Source organism: Natator depressus, chromosome 8 (assembly GCF_965152275.1).
Source record: "Natator depressus isolate rNatDep1 chromosome 8, rNatDep2.hap1, whole genome shotgun sequence".
NCBI lineage: Eukaryota > Metazoa > Chordata > Testudines > Cheloniidae > Natator > Natator depressus.
In genome coordinates this window covers 96,620,054-96,641,365 of record NC_134241.1, presented here as the reverse complement: position 1 = coordinate 96,641,365, position 21,312 = coordinate 96,620,054, and the positions used below count along the sequence as shown (strand labels likewise).

General features: G+C 41.8%; 1 protein-coding gene across 1 annotated transcript in view; it reads right to left on the bottom strand.

Annotated features, from left to right (window-relative positions):
- Positions 1-21,312, bottom strand: part of EPS15 (epidermal growth factor receptor pathway substrate 15) — a 113,761-nt gene that overhangs the window by 71,952 nt on the left and 20,497 nt on the right. The window contains exons 4-9 of the mRNA XM_074961753.1: positions 19,811-19,858; positions 12,744-12,839; positions 11,916-11,981; positions 6,137-6,262; positions 4,692-4,751; positions 413-613 (exon numbers count right to left, since the gene is read on the bottom strand). Coding sequence (XP_074817854.1) covers positions 413-613; positions 4,692-4,751; positions 6,137-6,262; positions 11,916-11,981; positions 12,744-12,839; positions 19,811-19,858 — 597 coding nt within the window. The remainder of the gene's footprint in view (positions 1-412; positions 614-4,691; positions 4,752-6,136; positions 6,263-11,915; positions 11,982-12,743; positions 12,840-19,810; positions 19,859-21,312) is intronic.

Genomic DNA, 21,312 nt, shown 5'->3' with positions numbered 1-21,312 from the left:
TGCCAGATCAGACAGATGTTATCTGGTTGTGTGCTTGGGCTACTATTTTGTTGGATTTTTTTTTAAAACAGTTTTCTTAATATTTTGACCTTTGCACAAGGCTCATATGCTTTAAAATAAGCATTTTTTGACTGAAATTTAAAAATGTATACTAAGTTTTTCCTGAAGCCAAATTTATATACTAGAAGACTTCTAAAAAGCACTTCCAGTAAACATCTTCACAGATGGTTAAATCCATATTTGCCTTTCCCAATCACCAGTTACCCCAACTTTATACACATATTGACAGAAACAAAACAAAAACAGCCAATAGATCAAGGTAGTCTGTATGATCTGACCCATCTGCATAACATTTCACTACAAGCAGTGACTAAAGAAAACACTTTAACACAAGCCAATTTTAGGACTATACCTGTGTTAGTGGTGCTTTGGCAGGTAAAATGCCTACAGGAGACGAGGATCGATGAGCCTCGTTAGCAAATGTTGAAGAGGGGATCAACTGCACTGCTCCTGGAATACTGACAGTTTTTCTCTTGGAAGGTGGCACCAAAGCTGAAGGCAAGGACATTGGCACTGGTTCCTTTTCCAAAGCACAGTACACCAAGAACATGGCCTGAACATGAAAACAAGATATGATGGTTACAGCATTAACCAGGGTTGTAAGATTTATCTTCATTTTAAGACATGACCTACAGTAGTTTTGAAGCCATCTAAAATTTAAGAATCTTTTCAAAAGAATGAAGCAGCCTATAAGTCAGAGGTGACAGTTATCTAGCACATTCTGGATACATTTTATAATAAGGTTTTCAAGGATAATATGGTCTTCCCCTCTTGGCTTTTGCCTTTTATATTCCTATCCTGTCTTGCCAATTTCAGGGGATTGTCATAGCCGCAGTGTCAACTCGCTGTTAGAGCAGCAACTCAGCAGTTAATTCCCTTTCCTCTATTTTCTTCAGAAGCGATGAAAGGCAGCAACCACCTACTTAAACTCAGTACTTCACGAACTACTTCACAAACCAGGAGAGGAAGGATAGCCTTGAGGTTAAAGCATTTGATTGGGTGAAAGATCTGAAGATCTGGGTTCTGCTCCTGGCTCTGCCACAGGATCTGTGAGAGACCTTTAGACAAGTCACTTAATCTCTCTGTGCCTTTGTTTCTGAAGTCTGAAATGGAGATAATCATATACCCCTACCTCACAGGGATAAATTCATTAACGTATGAAGCATTCATTCCACGGGAATGAGCACCATAGAAAAGCCTATGAATAAACAAGTATAACCATCAGGCTCAATGTTTTTATTAGAAGTGTATTTAAACACAAGAGACCATCAAGGTAAATCTACATTAAAAAGACATGAAATGCTTTCTGAACATTAGCCAAAGAGGCAGGGCCCAGTTATGGTTTCTCCTGCCCCCTAACTGTATATACATCCCATCCCAAGGGAGAGCAGCAGACATCGCCTTCCAAAATATCAAGCCCCAAGCAGCCCTCCTTATTCTAGAAGAGAAATATTTCATAAATCCTAATTAGGTAGTATCCTTTGACAGTCATTTTTCTCTCTTCCCCAAACCCTCTAAAACTGAAGTCTATCTTTCTGTTCTCTCTGGCTTGCCACATTAAACATTAGCCTTTGAAGGCTCCTTTGAAGTTCACTGCCAAGTAAACAAATCCTGCACTGCAGGAGTTTAACACCTTTTAGATTAGTTTCCAAAAGTTGGGGGATGATTCAGCAACCACCACTTGTGGGTTTGCATATTAGGAAACAATTTCAGTAGTTAAATTCCAGGCCAAGAGCACAAATTTTGACAATGGAACAGAGCCAAAAGGGGCTCCACATAGCCTATACTCCAAGTTAAATCTCTGGAGCTGACAGACGTGGGCCAATCAGTATCCCTCCCCCCCACAAATGGCCAATGGGTGCCAGAGACTCCAATGGTGGGGGGACGGGGAGAGCTAGCTGGCTTCCTCAGCGTCTCCCTCCCTTGCTGCTGGGGAGGTCCCCCTTGGCTGCCAGCCTCTTCAACATCCCCCACTTGTTGAGGCAGGTGGGTGGCATTTGTTCATATTCACTAGTCTCTTCCACAAAAAGAAAGGAGTACTTGTGGCACCTTAGAGACTAAAATTTATTTGAGCATAAGCTTTCGTGAGCTACAGCTGAGCTGTAGCTCACGAAAGCTTATGCTCAAATAAATTGGTTAGTCTCTAAGGTGCCACAAGTACTCCTTTTCTTTTTGCGGATACAGACTAACACGGCTGCTGCTCTGAAACTAGTCTCTTCCAGTAATCATTCCACTTAATAGTTCTAACTTTCATGGTGGGGTTATACTTTAGGAAGGTTCAAATCTTAGAAAGGGTCACCTTTTAAGATGTACTATTTCACAAAATTTTATAGACTATCCATTACGTTAATTAACATCCCATTGCTTGCCTAGTATGTTATATTCATTCCTCAACTTCATGAATCAACTGTTTTAGCACTCAGCTAAATATGTGAAAATTACAGCACACATATATAGAAGTTATAAGTATGGCAAAGATGAATACTCTACAGGTGAATTATTACAGTGCACATGAAATTATGTCCACCACTACAGTTAATTGGAGATTTAAAAAGCTGATTTTAGAAGAATTTGAAACAAGTGACAGCATAGGTGAAAACTGACAGAGCAGTGACAAGTAAAATATTTTGTGGGTTCCTTCATCTGGGGGGAGGGATAACTCAGTGGTTTGAGCATTGGCCTGCTAAACCCAGGGTTGTGAGTTCAATCCTTGAGGGGGCCATTTGGGGCAAAAATTGGGGATTGGTCCTGCTTTGAGCAAGGGGTTGGACTAGATGACCTCCTGAGGTCCCTTCCAACCCTGATTTTCTATGATTATCTGCCAGAAGGATATTCCTATTTCTGTCCCCTTAAATCTGCCTAAATACCCATGTCTTCTTAAATCTGCCTAAATACCCATACCTCAAAATGTTGATGCTTGTCAATAAGATGAAGAAAGAACAGTGTTTTCCCTATTGGTATTTTTATACCATTTTGAAGTCACTGCTAAACTCCCAATATCTGACTAACATGGAGGAGCTATTATTGAGTCAGTTTCTGGAAGACCAAATTAAAGACAAGCTTTTGGCATGCATACCTACTAGTTTCCTTCACACAGTTCTGAAAGTTTACCTCATTTTTCAAAAGGCTTACACAGAGGAATGAGTTTTAAAATACTGTATTAATAAACACTTATGTTCAAACCTTTGTACTATTAATACTATTCATTTCTCTAACTGAAAAACAAACATTTCCTCCACTCTGATTACATGGTTCTTTCCTCTCCACTTGACCTAAGTGCTGAACACACACCCTTGACTAATTCATCATCAGTGCAAGACTTCAATAGATTTTATTTACTCTTCATCTTCAAATTAAAGAGAGAGTGAGCTTCTTTTTAATCTCATTTTTATCCATGTAAATTCAAATTTTCAAGTACTGAAGTGAAACTAAAAGCAGAACCAAAAGATTGACCCCAAAACAGGGGGAGATGACAAATGAGCAATATGAAGAGTCAGTGTTTTACGCTCGTTCTTTTATATCAGGTTTTTCCAGTTGCTGAATTTGGTCACTAAATATCAATGCAGAATATGTTTTTGAATTTAAGAATGGTGTTGTTGATTGCATAGCCACCTTGAGAGCACTCATCCTCACCCCAAGTGCCAGTATTAGGATATTTGGCTGGACCTGTAAAACAATTTTTCAGTGTCTCTGTTCCTAAGTGGAATCAATTCTTGTCCAGTATGTATAGAGCCAATACAAAAATATGGGGAGGTTAAAATAATTCTGTGTTTCCTATCACATTTCAAGATTGCTAGATTCTTCACCACTGGCCTCCCAAGGAAAAGCTTTCTTTTTATCCATTTGAAGTAGCAGCATTTAATATCATATGCTGTTTAAGCCTGGTCTAATGAAAAGAAGATAGGAATTCACGTAAGTGTTAGAGTTACATACAAGTCTTAAAAAGATAAATCTGATAAGGATTTCTTGCTGTGACAAGTATGTGTACCTACTGGTGAAAGTTACAATACATAAAAAACCCACCATATATCAAATTCTCTCTCCAAACAGAACTACAGAAATCCTAGACAAGAAAAAACGACCTGGAATGAGACTCCAACACCTTCTACAAGAGAAGGAAGCAATTTATGTTCAAATGGTTTCTAACCGAAGAAGGGAAGCTTAGCTTAAACTCCAGCAGGGATGCAATGTCCTTTGAAAAGAACATTAAAAAAAGCCCTTTGAAATGGACCTACAACCTCGTATGCTCACATGATAACTAGAAGCAACTGTCCCATGGTTTGTGGATTAAAAAAAATATATTTTTAATTAATGGGTACATATACTAGATTTATGAATATGACCAAACATCTCAAATGCTAATAAAACCTTTAGAAGTTCACTCTCACAAGTGATTTCTATACAAAAAGAGGACACTGACTTAGCAAGTGGGGGAGGCAGAAGAGCAAAAATAGTACAAGCAATAGAAACTGATGGGAATTTAGACTGCCACTGTGGCACGAGCTAGAATAATAAAGAGAAATAGAGAAGTGAATGAACAGATATGGAGTCTAAAAACCTAGCACTTCTAATGTTTGGTTTTTGTTATTAGGTTTGCAGAATTATGAAACTAAATGAAACAGTGTACTTACAACTGCAAATTCATCTCGATCCAACATTCCATCATGGTCAATGTCACTTAATTCCCAAACCTAAAGAGAATCAAAATATATAGGTGATTGGCTCCCAAACCCCATACATGCAATGTCAACCAGCAGAATCAAAGCTTCTATCTGATTTCAGATTTTTAAAATACCCAACAACCCTTTCAAACAGGAGGGACCACAGGATATTGAAAGTTTCCCTCAGCACTAGTTTTCAGTCAGCAATGTGCACTTGGATTAAATTGTGTAAGAAAGCTATTTTCTGAAGGTGTAGAAAAAGGATAGGATTACATCACTCTCCCTCAAAGTAAATGTTAAAATATACATAATTAAGTGGCCCAATACATTAAAAGGTAGATTAATGTGGCACTTTTACAGAATAACTGCAAAGATATCCTTTGAAACAAAATATACATTTATCAGTTTGTTTTACTCCTCAGTAAGGTAACTGTACCTTTTTAGAAGCAGGGAAAAAACTACACACCACATGTAAAAATATCTGAAGTGTTTTACATATATACTATTAAATAAATAATCTTTAAATACAGAAACCTACCAGTAAAATATACCAATTAATTTTGTAAAGGGAAGTGTGGTCATTTTACAGTACCTTAGTAGTAAGGCTGCGAGTCTGTCAAGGAGATCACAGATTCCATAACTTTTCGTGACTTTTGCAGTGGCTGGTGCTGGCTCAGGGGCTGCCTGAGCTGGGCAGCCCCTGGGCCAGCAGCAGCAGTTTGGGTGTGTCGGAGGGGACTCAGAGCAGGGGGTTGGAGGTGTGGGGGGCACTTACCTCGGGGTGGGGGACTCCCTGGCTCCCACTGGCATGGCCCTTCAGCTCCTAGGTGGTGGAGGGGTCGGGCCTCCACTCCACACACTTCTGGCACCCACAGGCCCTGCAACTGCAGCTCCCATTGGCTAAGGTTCCTGGCCATTGGAAGCTGCGGCAGCAAGCATTTGTAGTGGGAGCAGCGCACTCGAGCCCCCTGACCCTCCTCTGCTTAGGAACTGCAGGGACACGGAGCTGGGTAGGGAGCCTCAGCCAGCCCTCCCCGCACCACCGCACGGGTCCCACTCCCAGGACGTGGTAGTCCCGATCCGCCCCCTCCCCCGAGCACCAGTGGGGTCCCAGGCCTCCTCCCCCAGCACCCACGACCTCCCCAGACCGCCCCCCGCCCAAGTTTTAGTCACAGATATTTTTAGTAAAAGTCATGGACAGGTCATGGGCCATGATTTTTTGTTTACTACCCGTGACTTTTACTAAAAATACCCATGACTAAAATGTAGCCTTACTCATTAGTTACATTTTTATTACTAAAGATATTAAATCTGAATACCCAAACATTTCTCTAATTAGTACAGTTATCTTTATTATTTATGATTCACAAATCAAGTCAGTGGCCTGTTAATTTTAGTTGGAATGATATTCTTACTCTTCCTAGGACATCCACTGGCAGTTTGGAGTTTAGCAGTACAGGTTTCACCTTATCCCCCGACAACAATCCATTCACAGGACTCAGACTGTCAAAGATAGCATCATATTTGGCCTTTTCTTCCACCTGAGAGAGTAGAAGATAAACAGATTTATAAATCTGTTTATGGGAACACTTTTAGAACAAAGCACACATAACCCAAGAGAACCACAGTTATTGTATAGGTAAGTAACCATTTATTCAAGTGCTTGTGCATGTATTATCCCACTCATGTATTATCCCAGAGGATACATATATAGAAGCTCCAATTCACAGGGGAACAGGAATGCATCTATCACAGAATTCAGGTTCTGACCAGCCCTGAAACAGAAGTAGCTGCATTTCTTGTTTCTGGTCACAAGTCTATGCCGGGAAACCCCTATTTTTGGAACTCTGACCACACTAACTCTCAATTTTCAGGTTTCAGAGTAACAGCCGTGTTAGTCTGTATTTGCAAAAAGAAAAGGAGTACTTGTGGCACCTTAGAGACTAATCGATTTATTTGAGCATAAGCTTTCGTGAGCTACAGCTCACTTCATCGGATGCATCACGAAAGCTTATGCTCAAATAAATTGGTTAGTCTCTAAGGTGCCACAAGTACTCCTTTTCTTTTCTCAAATTTTCATGAACCGTTCGTGATACATTCATGATTCTGCTGAGGCAATCTGCTAGAACATTCTTTACCCTGAGGAGGTGTGAGGTTTGAGGGTGATGTCATTTTCAATGCAGAAGTTCCAGAGCAGCACCACCTCCTGACACAAGAGATTTGACCTTGCTCCACCCTAGTAGTTGAAGTACAACACTGCGGTTGTACTGTCAATCATCTTTCAAAATATAGTGCTCATGATAGATAGCAGAAAGACTTGGCATGCATGAATTACAGCCCCTCAGTTCCAAGACATTTATACGGCTGATTCTGGAGACCTTGAGTCTGTACCCCATCTAGGTGTGCTCAGCCAGCCAATAGTGCATACGTCCGTCACTAACGTTTCTGATAGAAAGAAAGAGAGTGGAGGTGGGGTAGAGAGAGTGAAGTACCCCCTTGCAGATATATTCCAGACTCATGCACCGACTTAATACTAGGACTTGAGCAGGTATGTGAATCAGCCTGTCCAGAGGATGCTTGCTTGGGTGATATGTGGACTTCAATCAGCTTTGCTTGTACTGCAAGCAAACTCTGGCATGCTAAGACACACGTGGAAAGCCATGAGTCTAAGCAAGGTGAGGCAGGATCTCGTTCTCAGGTGAGCCTAGCCTAATGCACAGGGTTAAAATGGACCAGAACCGTTCTTAAGGTAGACAGGCAGTTCTTGTTGTTGAGCCAAAAACAGCTCCAGTTAACTCAATTCTCTGAAATGGAGACAGTGTTGATTGTCCATGTTTATTTTCAGACATAACCGCATGAAGACAGACTGGATCTGATGAATGCTGCCTGCGACTACTTGCCCGGAGAGACCATGGATTACCAACCATCCAGATACAGGAATATCTGAATGCATATGTGTTAGGTAAAGCACTAAGACCACCACACACTTGGTAAAAACTCTGATCACTGATGACAGGCTGAATGGAAATACACCTCTACCCCGATATAACGCGACCCAATATAACACGAATTCTGATACAACGTGGTAAAGCAGTGCTGGGGGGGGGGGGGGGCGCCTGCGCGCTCCGGTGGATCAAAGCAAGTTCGATATAACATGGTTTCACCTATAACGCAGTATGATTTTTTTGGCTGCTGAGGACAGCGTTATATCGGGGTAGGGGTGTACCATATATTGGTAGTAGCAGTCCCCCACTGAAAACTTTAGATATTTTCTGTGGCTTGGGTGGATAGCCATATGAAAATAGGCATCCCGCAGATGGAGAGCAGTGTACCAGTCATTCAGATAAAAAGAAGGAATAATGGAGGCAAGGGATACCATCCTGAACTCCATCTTTTTGATAAAGGTGTTCCGGTCTCTCAGAGTACGTCTACACTGCAGCTGGGAGCATATTTCCCAGCTCAGGTATACAGACATGTGCTAGCTCTGCTTCAACTAGCATACTAGAAAGAGCTGGGTAACTGGGGGTAGCACATGCAGCAGCTTGGACTAGATGTCAGAGTAGAAACTCACCCAGACCCCCGGGTATGTACTTGTGCGGCCACGTAGAGCTAACACATCTACCCACCCAAGCTGGGCAGCATGCTCCCAGATGCAGTGTAGATGTACCCTCAGACCTAAGATGGCCCTCAGACTCCCCTTTTTCTGGGGATGAGGAAACTACAAGAATAAAATAACCTTTTCCTATGCTGCAGACGGACCTCCTCTATAGCTCTTAGATCAAGAAGAGATTGTACCTCTTGAAGCAGTATAATTTTGTGAGGGGGACACAGAAGGTGGATGGAGCTTAAGGCATTGACTGAAACTGAATGGTGTATCCCAATTCCAGTGTCTAGAACACAACGATCTGAAATTAAGGCATTCCAGACACTGCAGAAATGGTACAACTGATTTCCCAAGGTAGAAGATGAATCAAGAAGATCTGTTGTGACTGGGACTCTGCTCCTCAGGAAGCAGTCAAATCTGCTGCTTCAAGGACTATGACTGCCAGTAACAGGTTGCTGCAGCAGAAGCAGATGATATTTTGCCTAATAAATTTGTGACTTTTCCTGGATGAATTAAATTGCCTAGGTAGAAAAAAGAATAGTCTATCAAAGCTAAAGCCTCTATTGCCTCCTGTAAGTAGGAGGTGTGTGAACTCATAACGATCTCAATGTCACAAGAGAATCCTTGAGGGCATGCAAGACCTCAGAGAATTGTAGGACTGAAGGGACCTCCAGAGGTCATCTAGTCCAGTCCCCTGCACTCATGGTAGGACTAAGTTTCATCACTGAAGAGCTTTCACACTTCAAAGGGAAGATCCTCTCTCGTTATTTGTACTTCCCTAAGGACACCAGAAGCACGAAGCCAGGAGGACCTTCTCGTCACTATGGCTGTGGCCATGGATCAGGATGCTACGTGATGCACCACCTGAAGGAATGTTCTGGTGGCCGAGGGCCAGCTTGATGCAACAGACTTGAAATCCTCTCTTAGCTCATTGGGCAATTTGTCCATAAATTTCACAAGGGAATCCTAATTAAGAGAATCATATTTGGTAGTCTAGGATTCTCACTTGCAAGCTTGCTGTGGAGTAGCTTTTTCTGCCTAGCAAGTCGAGATTTTTAGACTCCTTGTCCCTAAGGGTGGACTTCCGTTGTTGCTGTGTAGACCGCTCATTTGTGGCTGCCACTACTAATGATCTTGGCACCAGGTGAGAGAAGAATTGTTCGAAACATTGTATTGGAACTTGGTGACAGTCAGCTTTTTTAGATCTGGGTGGTATGGAGGTCAGGGTTTGCCATAACAACTCAGCAGGATCTACAAGTACCACTTCATCAGGGACCACAGTGTGCAACAAGTCCAGTAACCTGTGACGGTTCTCCCGGACTGTTTCTACAGGAAGTTCCAGTGCAGAGCCCATTCTCCTCATGAGCTCCTGAAATAATTTGCAGTCAGACATAGGCCTAGGTAGTATAGTGTCAAGAACAATAGCTTCACCGGGGAAGAGGATGAGATGTCAGTTAGAATCTACTGAGGTTCGTCCTCAAGTTCCAATTCTGCCTGAGCCAGAGACAGGACACTGAGGTGATGGTCTGGCAGACATGATCCTTTTAGCAGAGATCCAGGTCCTGACTGTGCAACTGAGGTGGATCTCCTTGAATGGGGAATATCCCAACATGCCCAGTATGGCTAGGGTAGATAAATATAATACCGGAGGTCAACGCGGGGATCCCTCAAGGCTTAATATCCCAAGAGAGGGATTTATGTCAAATAAAGTAAGATTTCGCTCTGGAATCACAACAAGGTGTCAGGGGAGGCAAAAGCTGTAACTTGCTGCTCCCTGATGGAAAATGAAAAGGATTATTCTTCAGGTAGGGGATGGGCAGTGCCAGTACGTGTGGCTTGTGATCTAAGCTGTAAAGTCTTCACCAACATATTAGACAAACTTGGAACCATAATATTGTTACTCTCGACTGACATACACTCAGCTGAGAGGAGACAGGAGAATCTGGGTGGGATAAGAGAGTCCTTGGCATCAACCTGGCCGGTACCAAAGTCACTGGTACCGGGATTATCAGTACCAGAGAAAGCAGAACCATAGTTGAACACTGAGGTTCTGGGTCCTCAAAGCTGGATTCAGGTAAATTCTCAATGTTTATGGTTTAACCAGGTATTTGAGAGATCTCTCCTAGACTTTTTCCCTACTGAGGTATCAGAAAATTTAAGGGTTTTAGATGATGGCCGTGGGGGCAATAAACAAAGCCTCTTCCCTCTAGTAAACTTCTAGGGATTTCTCTGCTTTCAGAGGATGAGGTCTTTGGTACCAGAGCAGCTATTGAAAATGAAGAGGCTGAGAGCACACTCTTCAATGAAACAGTCAAGGTACACAATATTGGAGCAACCTGGATCCAAACCCAAGTGCATGGATGTTTCTATGAGGTACATTCTCAGTCTGTTTTCTCTAGATTTCTTTGTGTGTCTGTAAAAGGATCTACATATGATGCATGCTTCTAGAATGTGACTTTCTCCTAAACTAAAAACAAACAAACAAAAAAAACAAAACAAACAAAACCCAAGATATTCCATGCCCATTGTTTAGAGGCATGACTGCCTGACAGGAAGGACAGTTTTAAAAGCCTTGGGATTTTCTGACATCCTGAACAAAGGAAAACAATGGTGATACAAGAGTACCACCCCAAGGGAGGGGAGAAAAAAAAAAAAAAAAAAAAGACACTTCTCTCAGACTGAGAGAGAAAATAGGAAACACTATCAAAAACCCTATGAGTATTATGTGAACCAAGTTAACTATATACAACAGAGCACTGAACAGTTAATTGTGAGGCATCAGTGTAATCTTTTAGCCACAGACAGCGAGAAGGAACTGAGTTGAGTTGGGACAGCCCAGTTCTTTGTGCCCTAAGTTGGGAGCATGAGGACATTCAGGGTACATGTGCCTCCCCAACAGGTACTGCTGACCAAATATCTCCAGCTTGAGTGCACTCAGCACAGGTACACACAAATTGGAATATATATGTGTACAAAGAAGAATCTTAATTCTGGCATTTGCTAACTTTTGAGTGCTTGACTTTGCAGCCTTAATATTTTTCTAACATAACTGGTGTGTAATCTACATAGTGACTAAAAACTACTCAACTCCCATATTTAGCCTCTCAATAATTTAAATTAAAATGTGACAGCCCTGCAAAAAACCCCAATGATCTGAAAATACAACAGCTGTCTGCCTCTTACATCAGCAGTACAATTCAGATGAAGCTGATAATGTTTGAAACGAACATATGTATGGTTTATAATTATCCTGATTATGACAGGATCTCTCTAAAATCTCAAAGCTACCAATATATGCTAATTTCTAAAATACAGAATTAGAATTAATTTCTTTTTTACTTTAATATTTCACAACTTCCAGAAGATTTTGTTTTCTGGTATAAAAGATGGCACAATAAGACTCAGTTTCAAGAATATCAGATATGAAGCGTGGAATATAGAAGACATTAAATTTGGAGAGAACAATCTGAAATAAGCTATAGCAGTTACTACATGTCTAAACAAGTGTAAGTTTTCTTGGAAACTGCAGTCATAAAAATGGCCAGATATTGGTATGTAGGCTTTTTGACTGTTTACAATTCTCAACATACCTTAACAGCCCATGGGATGTCGGCTGATGCTGTTCCACTGATTAGTATTGGGCTACTGGCATCAGTCTAATGAAAAACAGATCAAACAAAAATACATTATTTGCGAAGAGAAAACTTGAGTTGCAAGACTTTTCCACTCATTTTAATCACATTTTAATTAATCAACTAATGAAGGTACAATAATTTAGGATAAGAAATTCAAAGTGGCATGTTCTCTCCACACTCAAAGCAGCACCAAAGCGTAATAAAAGTAAGCCTTAATTTATAGCTATACCATATTCCTTCAATGAAAAGGAAACATTTTAATTGTCTCCACTTCTAACAATCCAAAGAAAAATAAATAGTAAAACCTGTTACACACCTTGTGGGTTATAAATAGTCAAATATCTCTTGTTAATTTTTGTAACTGGTGCTCATGAAAATGAGGGAAAACTAGCACCAGAGTTGGGCATAGTGTGACCAGGTGCCATGGAAGCTTTCCCACTCAGTCTTCTAAGTGCAACTTCACTGTTGCCTTTAACATCCTTGTCTTAGGATTTTTTTAAACTAGAAAAAGTTCAACGGCAATGCTAACAAAAAATATTTACTATGGTCTAAATTAACATTTTCTCTTGTGACCCAAGTCTCCAGTAGGGCTAGAAGACTAATGTACTCACTGTTGCACAAAAAGTACATTTTTTTATTTTTCAACAGCACTAAAATCTCCCAGTGAAGATAATGAATATAACACACTAAACCTTCACAACTTGTAGCTTAAAGTACTTAACGTTAATGAGTTGATCACAGTTTTTTTTTTTTTGTTTGTTTGGTTTTTTTAAAGTGCCTTACAAATCTAGGTGGAGGAACTGGTGAATTAAGACTACTCAGGGAAACGTCCAATCCATTCTGTGCACAGGCCACCAGTCGCAAAGCCACAAAAAATTCCTATGGAGGAAAAACAGAATTTTTCAAGGATTTACTATACAAAAGTAATTTAAATTCAACTGGAGAGCTGACAATTTATAATTCTTCTAAATTGGCACATTTCTTAACTAATATACTTTATTATTAAGCCTTAATTTATTTCAAATGACTTACAGTAACATTAAAAGTATCAACCATTACACAGTAGCAACTCTAGAAAACCTTAACATCTTATTGAAAGGTCTGCCAAAATATTTAACGGCGCAGCAAGGAAGGGAAAACAAAACAAAACAAAACAAAACTCTGCTCTACTGAAATGAAGCTCCAGTCACCAAGTTTTATTGCATTCATGCCGAGAGAGAGAACGACTCATTTTTTACACTATATATTCTGGAAATGGAAAGGGCTCAAACACAGCAATCAATCTTGAGAGGCAACAAATAGCAACCCACAGCCTTAACAGATATGAGGCAGCTTTGGGGCAGGAAGGTGGGACAAATGTTCTCAGATGAAAATATTGTCCTCCATAAGCCATTCTCTTTCCATGCCTTGGTCTCTTCCTGTTTATCACCATATATTTACTGGATTGGAGGACCATCTCATATTAGTCAGAGTCAGAATTTCAATTTAAGAGACATTTGCTCAAAAATGTATTCGGTATGTGTCAGTCTATTCTTTAACATTACTAAGGGCAGGCTACACTTAAATTGCTGCAGCGGCTGTGCTGATGTAGGGCTTTAGTGAAGACATTACTACGACAATGGGAGAGCTTCTCCCGTCAGCATAGTTAATTCTCCTCCACGAGAGGCAGCAGCTACGTCGACGTGAGACCCCCTTCCACTGACAGTGATAGCTACTCCAGGGGTTAGGTTGGTATAACTTCTTCTCTCAGGGGTGCTCACCCCCCAGTGGCTTTGATCAGAGATTTCTCACAGCAGTATCCGTTCAGCCCGTGCATGTGTGTTAGTCAGTCTCATGCCCTGAGCTATTGTTACATAGCACTGTGTGGGCAAACTGCCCTAATTTCCTTTTCTACTGCAAAGCCCCATGGCAGAAAACTCCGAAGCAGAGGGGAAGGAGGACAGATAGGGGAGCACCCATAGGGACACACATCTCAAAGAACCACAGTTATTGCACAAAGTGAATAACCATTCCTTCTTCAAATAGTGTCCCTATGGGTGCTCCACTCTAGGCGACTACTGAGCAGTATACTCTAAAGTGGAGTGGGCTTCTAAGTCAAGTCCAGTATGGAGGATAGCACGGCCAAGCCAAACACAGTATCAGAGGCAGTGTCGTGAGTTATTGCATAGTGTTCAGTGAACATATGAACAGATGCCCAAGTAGTGGCTTTACAGATTTCAATAACTGGCACATTTTTGAGGAAGGCTGTAGAAGTAGCAATAGAATGAGTGCGTATAACCGAAGGTGGTTGAACACTGCAAGACTGTTAACAAGAGTTAATGCAGCTTGATATCCATTTGGAAAAAGTCTCTGTTTAGAGATTGCCGACCCTTTTGACTTATCTGCTAGTGAGATGCATCACTTCACAAAGGGCTTTGTTCTGTCTAGGTAGAAGGCCAGGGTGTGCAGCAGTGCGTCCTGGAGATTTAGATGCAATTTGGTGTGGAAGACAGGCAGGTGAATGTGCTGATTAAGATGGTACTTGGAAGAAACCTTAGGTAAGAACTTGGGGCAAAGCCGCAGCATGACCTTGTCCCTAAAAATCATTTCAAGTAGGGTATGCAATTAGGACCCCTAATTCTCCAACATGTCACGCCAACATGATGGCTATATCAGGAATGCCATCTTAATTGACAAATGGAGCAGCATGCAAATAGCCAAAGGTTCAAACACCTGTCTTGTAAGGGATTTAAGGAACAGAATGAGGTCCCATACTGGAGTAGGAAGTTGGACTGGCAGATAAAAGGTTTCCCAAACCTCGAAAGAATCTTGCTGTGGTCGGGTGGGTGAAGACAGAATAACCCTCTATTGGGTAGTTGAAAGCCATGATGGTTGCCAGCTGGACTCTTCTAGAGCTCATAGACAGGCCCAAGATTTTCAGCATTAGGGTGTATTCCAGGATTTCCTGAAGTGATACAGTCGTTGGTGGAATCTGTCTGCAGTCACACCAGGTGTAAAAGCATGTCCATTTTTGAGAATATGTGTAGCAAGTAGATTGTTTCCTGCTGTGTAATAGTACTCTTTATGTCTTTCGAGCAGGCTGTATCTAATCCCGTGAGCCATTGACCAACCATGCTTTGAGACGAAGCATTAAGAGATTAGGATGGAAAATCTTCCCGCCCTCCTGGGAAAGGAGATGGGGAGCAGTGTGAAGAGTAATTTGAGAGCAAACAGACAGCTGTATAAGGTAAGGCACCCACATTTTCCTGGCCCAGTTTGGAACTATTAGAATGACCCTGGCCTCTATCTTTATTTTGAGCATAACTTTGGCTATTAGAGAGGGTCAGTAGGAATGCATTTAGTAAGGCTGATGACCACTGAAGGTGAAAAGCAACCCCTAAGGATTGGTGACCCAATCCACCCCTCAAGCAGAAGTTGGTGCATTTCTTGTTTGATTCTATGGTGAACAAGCCTATCTGAGGGGTGCTCCATTGACAGAATATGTAGTATAATATGCTGGGGTCTGTTTCCCACTCATGGTCTCACAAGGAGTGTCTGCTGAATGCATCCGCAGTCACATTCTGAATCCTTGAGAGAGAGACTGCTGTGTTGATGATCTGGTTGCATATGCACCAGTTCCAAAGCCTGACAGCCTCAGTGCAAAGGAAGGGGGATCTTGCTCCTCCTTGGCAGTTGATATCAAACGTACATGATAATCTGTCATAATCTTTGTGTTTGCGCCCCTGTTTTGTAGTAGGAATTGGAGGCAGGCATATCCAAGTACTCCGAGTTCCAGCAGATTGATATGTAGCATCACCTCTTGTGACATCCACTTGCCCTGGGTCATGTAAGTGTCTAGATGTGCTCCCCACCGTAGCAGAGAGGCATCTGTCATCATAATGATCATTGGCGGAGGACTTGCAAATGGAATTCCTGTGCACAAATTATGATGGTCTTTCCACCAGTTGAAGGATTGTTTTACAAAAGGTAGGTATGGAAAAAAGCATATTTAGACTGTCTAGTGGGTGAATAGACAGTTCTGATCCACCTTGAAGGCAGGGCATTCAAAGTCTTGCATGTTCTGTAATGTAGGTAATGGCTGCCATATGTCTCAATAACTGAATGCAATTCCTGACAGTGGTTTGAGGGCTGAGATGAATTGCGTTTCTTATGTTGGAAAGAGCCACAAACCTGTGCAGAGAAGGTAGGCTCTTGCTATCATTGAATTGAGATGTGCCTCTATGAACTCTAAGTTTTGCACAGGGGTCAAGGTTAACTTTTATATATTCAGTTGTAGGCCCCTTTCGAGGAAGAAGTCTATGGCCTCAAAAGTTGCCTGAGACATCACTTCCAGTGAGCCGCCCTTCAGCAACCAGTCATCCTTTCCTGTGGAGCTGTGCTACTACCAGCACCACGATCTTTCAGAAGCCCCCTGCGGCTAATGATATGCCAAAGGAGAGCACTCTGTATTGGAAGTGAACCTGGCCAAGAATAAAGCAGAGAACCGCTTGTGGGATGGGTGGATAACAATGTAGAAATACGGACATTGAAAGTTGAGGGCTGAGAACCAGTCCCCTTCCTCTAGCATCATCGTTTTGAATTTCTGTACCTTCACATAGGTGTTGAGTAGTCTCAGGTTTAGGATGGGTCTCCAACCTCCACACCTTTTTGGTAACAGGAAGTACATTGAATAAAACATCTTCCCTCTGTGCAGCATGGGGACTGGTTGTATAGCTCCCAAGCATAAGAGAGAGAGTCTATTTCTTGATAAAGCATGCTCTCACGACAGGGATCCCTGAAGAGGGATGGGGAAGGGGGGGGTTCATTGGTGGAAATGAAGTAAAGAGGATGGTGTCATCTGTGGAGATGATCTCCAAAACCCAATTGTCCACAGTGATTAACTCCCAGGCTCATGTGAAATGATGGAGGCGGTCACCGAAGGGAGGAAGGCTGGTGAATCAGTGCAGCAGAAGGGGACGAGGATGGCAGTTCAAACCCTTGACCAATCCATCAAAATAACTTCTTGGAGGTGGACAGCAGCAAAGCTGAGAAGAGGACCGTTTCCTTCTCTGAAATCTCTGCCTTCTCTAGTGTGGCTCATATAACCTCTGGCAGGCGGGGAATTGGATGGGGCGGGATCTCTGAGCCATCTGAGACTTGCTGAGCTCTCTCTTGTACGTGGGAGTATAGATACCAAGTGAACGCAAGGTCGCTCTAGAGTCCTTCGATGTTAGCACAGACTAGTCTGTGCTATGTGCGAACTTAGACCCATCAAAAGGAAGATCCTCAACTGAACTCTGAACCGCCTTCAGGAATCCAGAGAGCTGGAGCCAGTAGGCTCTTCTCATCACCACCACTGTAGCAACTGAACAAGCAGAAATATCAGTGACGTCACAGCAGGCTTGTAGGCTTGTCCCGGCAAGAAGTTGGCCCTCCACAACAATAGCCTGGAACTGTTCTCTGTGTTGTATTGGTAGCGGGTCAACGAATGAGGTCAGCTTGGTATAGTTCCCATAGTTGTATTTTGCCATCAAGGCCGGACTATTGGCCATTCTAAATTTTAGGCAGACTGAGGAGTAAGACTTCCTCCCTAGTAAATCCAGGCACTTGTGGTCTTTGTCGCAAGGTGTGGATTTAGCATAGTGCTGCCTACCACTACTAAGGAGTTAGGGGAGGGATGGGAAAATAAAAACCCTGATTCCTTTGCTAGGACATAATACTTTTTATCTGCTCTTTTGCATGTAGGCAGAATAGAAGCTGGGGTGTGCCTCACTAACAGGCAAGGCTATACAGGCCGATGAGGGTGAGTGGAGGAGGTCGAGGAGCTTATGATGAGGCTCTAACCGCCTTGAGTCGAATCTGCAATCCTCTTGACCAGCTCCTGTAAAAGTTTAAAATAAACTGCTGGGGTTGGAGGAGGAGGCATGACTGCTTCATCAAGAGATGAAGAGGAGATATTGGCCATAGAGGAGATCCCTTCTCTGGCCCTAGCCTCCTGGAGGGAGTAGATGATGCCTCTCTATGGTGGGTGGCACTTAAAAAATTGTTGGTGATAAGCCACCCATGGGTCCCAATATGGCCAGGGAGGAGGTGCATACGGCATGGGAGTAGGGCTAAATGAGTAGGGTAAATGTGGGCTATGAACAGTTGCAGCTTCAGCAGAGGCGTCTGGGAAGGGACTTCTCTAGGAGTGAGGAGGAGAGCCCTGAACCGACACCTAGGAGACCGAGGTAAGGTCTTCATCAGAATCCTCTTCCTCAAGTTCACTCAGGAATGGTGGAGCACCAGGAGAGGTCTGAGGTAATAGCTAGTACTGGGCGAAGTTCAGGTAAGCTGGTTGTTCTCGGTACCAACAGCACTTTGGAGCTCAGAAGCACAGAATCAGGTATCTCAGATAAAGCCAGGTCCTAGGGAAAATGGAACTCCTGCTGTACCGCAAGGGTGATCGGTACTGAGGCTGAAGTCTGAGGCGAGGTTGTCATGGCTGAGGCTGGCTGTAGTACCACAGAGACTGGGAGCTCGGAGGGAAGCGCAGTTGCTGACAGTACCGAAGGTCTTGTGTGCTCCAAGGGAGGCATGGTCAGAGCCCAAGTGGGCTTCTTTGGTACCGAGGAAGAGCTCTTCTTGCCACCATGATCTGATAACAGTCCAGATGGTCTCTCTGGGCCCATGGCTTTGCCACCTTGCAATCTAGCTGTGTCCTGGGTACCTAAGGAATAAGGAGGCTCAACAGTACCTGATTGTGATGCCGGGGTAGCTGAGGAAACTGATGACCTCAGCTTTTTAGAGATGGGTGCTCTAGCTGGCGAATCCAGGGTATGTTCTTTCAAGGGCTTATGAGAGGAGTCCTGTCTTCCTCTTAGATGCCGTGGAACTGTGGGGCTCCAAGGCAGCAGACTTGCGTGGGGACCGACATATGGGGGGGTGGGGGGTGTCCCTTGGCCTGGGTTGGAGGCCAGACGTAGAGAGCTCTCCATCATGAGAAGGTGGAGCTTTCTCTGTATTTTTTCTGGCTCTTGATTTCAATGCCAGACAAAAGTTGAAATTCTGATGAACATGCAATTCTCAAAGACAACCGATACAGTGCGAGTGTCCATCATGGACCAGAATTGCTTCCCAGCAAGACAGGCAGCGCTTGAAGCCAGGAGAATCAGGCATTCCCTCTCAGTAAAAAGTAGAAACTATGTAGAGAAAATGAAACTTTTTTTAAAGAAAGAAGCTATCTCACATTTACTTACTATGCAAAGCTAGCACTAACACTACTACTAACCATCAGTAAGAGAGAAAAACAGAGTTGAGGAAATCACAGCAGGACAACTGCTAAAGCTCCATCTCAGGCTGAGAAGGAACTGAGGGCAGTTCGCCCCCGCAGTGCTATAACACAATGGAAGGGGGCACAAGAACGACTGACTACCACGCATGCGTGGACCAAATGGACACTGCTATGAGAAATCGCTGCTCAAAATGTGTAGGGGGCGCTAGCACAGGTAGAATGGAGCAACCATAGAGACACTACTCGAAGAAGAACTTTAACTTATTCCTGAGTATAGCATCATGGTTCTCAATGTATTATATTGTATAGTGACACTGGGGCCAAGTAGGAATGGTGAAATCAACACCAGTGAATTGTGTTTTTCAAATTCATTGTAGGGACATTCAAACTAGAAATATTAGCCTTTTTACAGGAGGCATTAGGTTTAAAAATCCTTTATCCTTGCTTCCAACAAAACAAACTACCGCGTTCTTAAGGAAATTCTGTATTTCTCTGAATTCTAGTTTAAAAAAAAAAATCTGTTTGCTAATATTTTAAACAAGAAATTTTTCATCCAAACAAACTTATTCCCTTAATGAAACAGTTAAAATAATCCTACCTGTTTGTTCAGGATACCTTTGCCATCCGTATCAGCTAAATCCCAAATCTAAATTAAAAAAGAATTAAAAAAACATGGTTTATAGTTGTGCCAGCAAAATTGTTGCTAACTGACAAATCCTCATCCTACTTAGACAAGGAATGTAACTCAAGTATAAATCTCTAATCCTAGGACTGCAAATTCTTCATAATAATGACTCATTTATGTTGACAAATGTAAATACTCTTATAATTTTATGCAACTAATAGTTAAATTGAAGAGCAGAGATAAGAGACAATGGAACTTGAATCCATTAGCTAACTGGATTTGTCCAATTGACAAAAAACACCGAGCAAGCCATCGAAAGAGAGAGTTAAGGAGTATTTGGCCCAATGCATTTCATTCTTCAGCTGTTGCTTGTTTTACATTACTTCAGTAATTTTACTCCACTTTCCACAGAATCTGCTAATCACCCCTAATGATTTCTTATTAAATACACAAAGGAAACAGAATCCAGTAATTTAACCATTAAATCTTTAACGTAGCTTTGTACACAAGATATACGTTTCAAAGTGGAAAAAAATCCCTTTTGGACACCACACTACTGTAAGGGGTATTGCATGTTTTATTTATATTGCCATAACAAGTTTCCCTAAAAAAAAAAAAAATCAACAATTTTAAGTTTCTGAAGATTAAAAAGTAACTGGAGATCCAAGAATTGCATTCCTTATTCTTTGAAAGAGCAAAGCTGAAAATCAAACTCGGGGAGCCCACAAAGCAGCGCAGAGAAACACATTAAGGTCACGGAGCTCAATATTTTAAAGTAAATGTAAATATAAATTTTTTACAATCTGTTACAGTCTACAAATTAAATGTTTAAACAAACTCAGTTCAATTTATTTACTCAATCACATGACAATTTTTAGGTTAGCTGCAAATTTGTCAATAGTTTATAAATCATGGAATTAAGGTCACCACTCTGTCTTCATTTTTCATGTACTATAGAAAATTTTGATCAGTTATAGTTTAAGGAAAAGTCACATTTTATAACTGAAGTGCCTGCACAACTTACCTAATAAAATTCTATAATGTAGGTCTGTATCTAGTATAAAATGCATGTTAGAGTTGCAAATGACCAAAATGTCCTTAGAATATATATTTTCTACCATTTAAAATAAAGTACCTGGGCTCTGTCATTTACTGGTTATATGGTCACAAGTAACATACTACATAGGAAGTGCAGAGCACCCTCAGAGTGCTTAGTACTTTATAGGATCAAACCTTAATCCTCATAGCATAACTTGCACAGTAAGTACAATACTATTTATCCACAGAGGTTGTATCAGTGATTTTAAGGTACTTTGGTTGAGAGGTGCAATATATAAAAGCAAATTGTATATGTATATGTATATGTATATGTATTATATATATATATATATATATATATATATATATATAAAAATAAAATCAGATTATGAAATATATACACACACTAGTAATTTAATTCTGAAATGAAACTGACA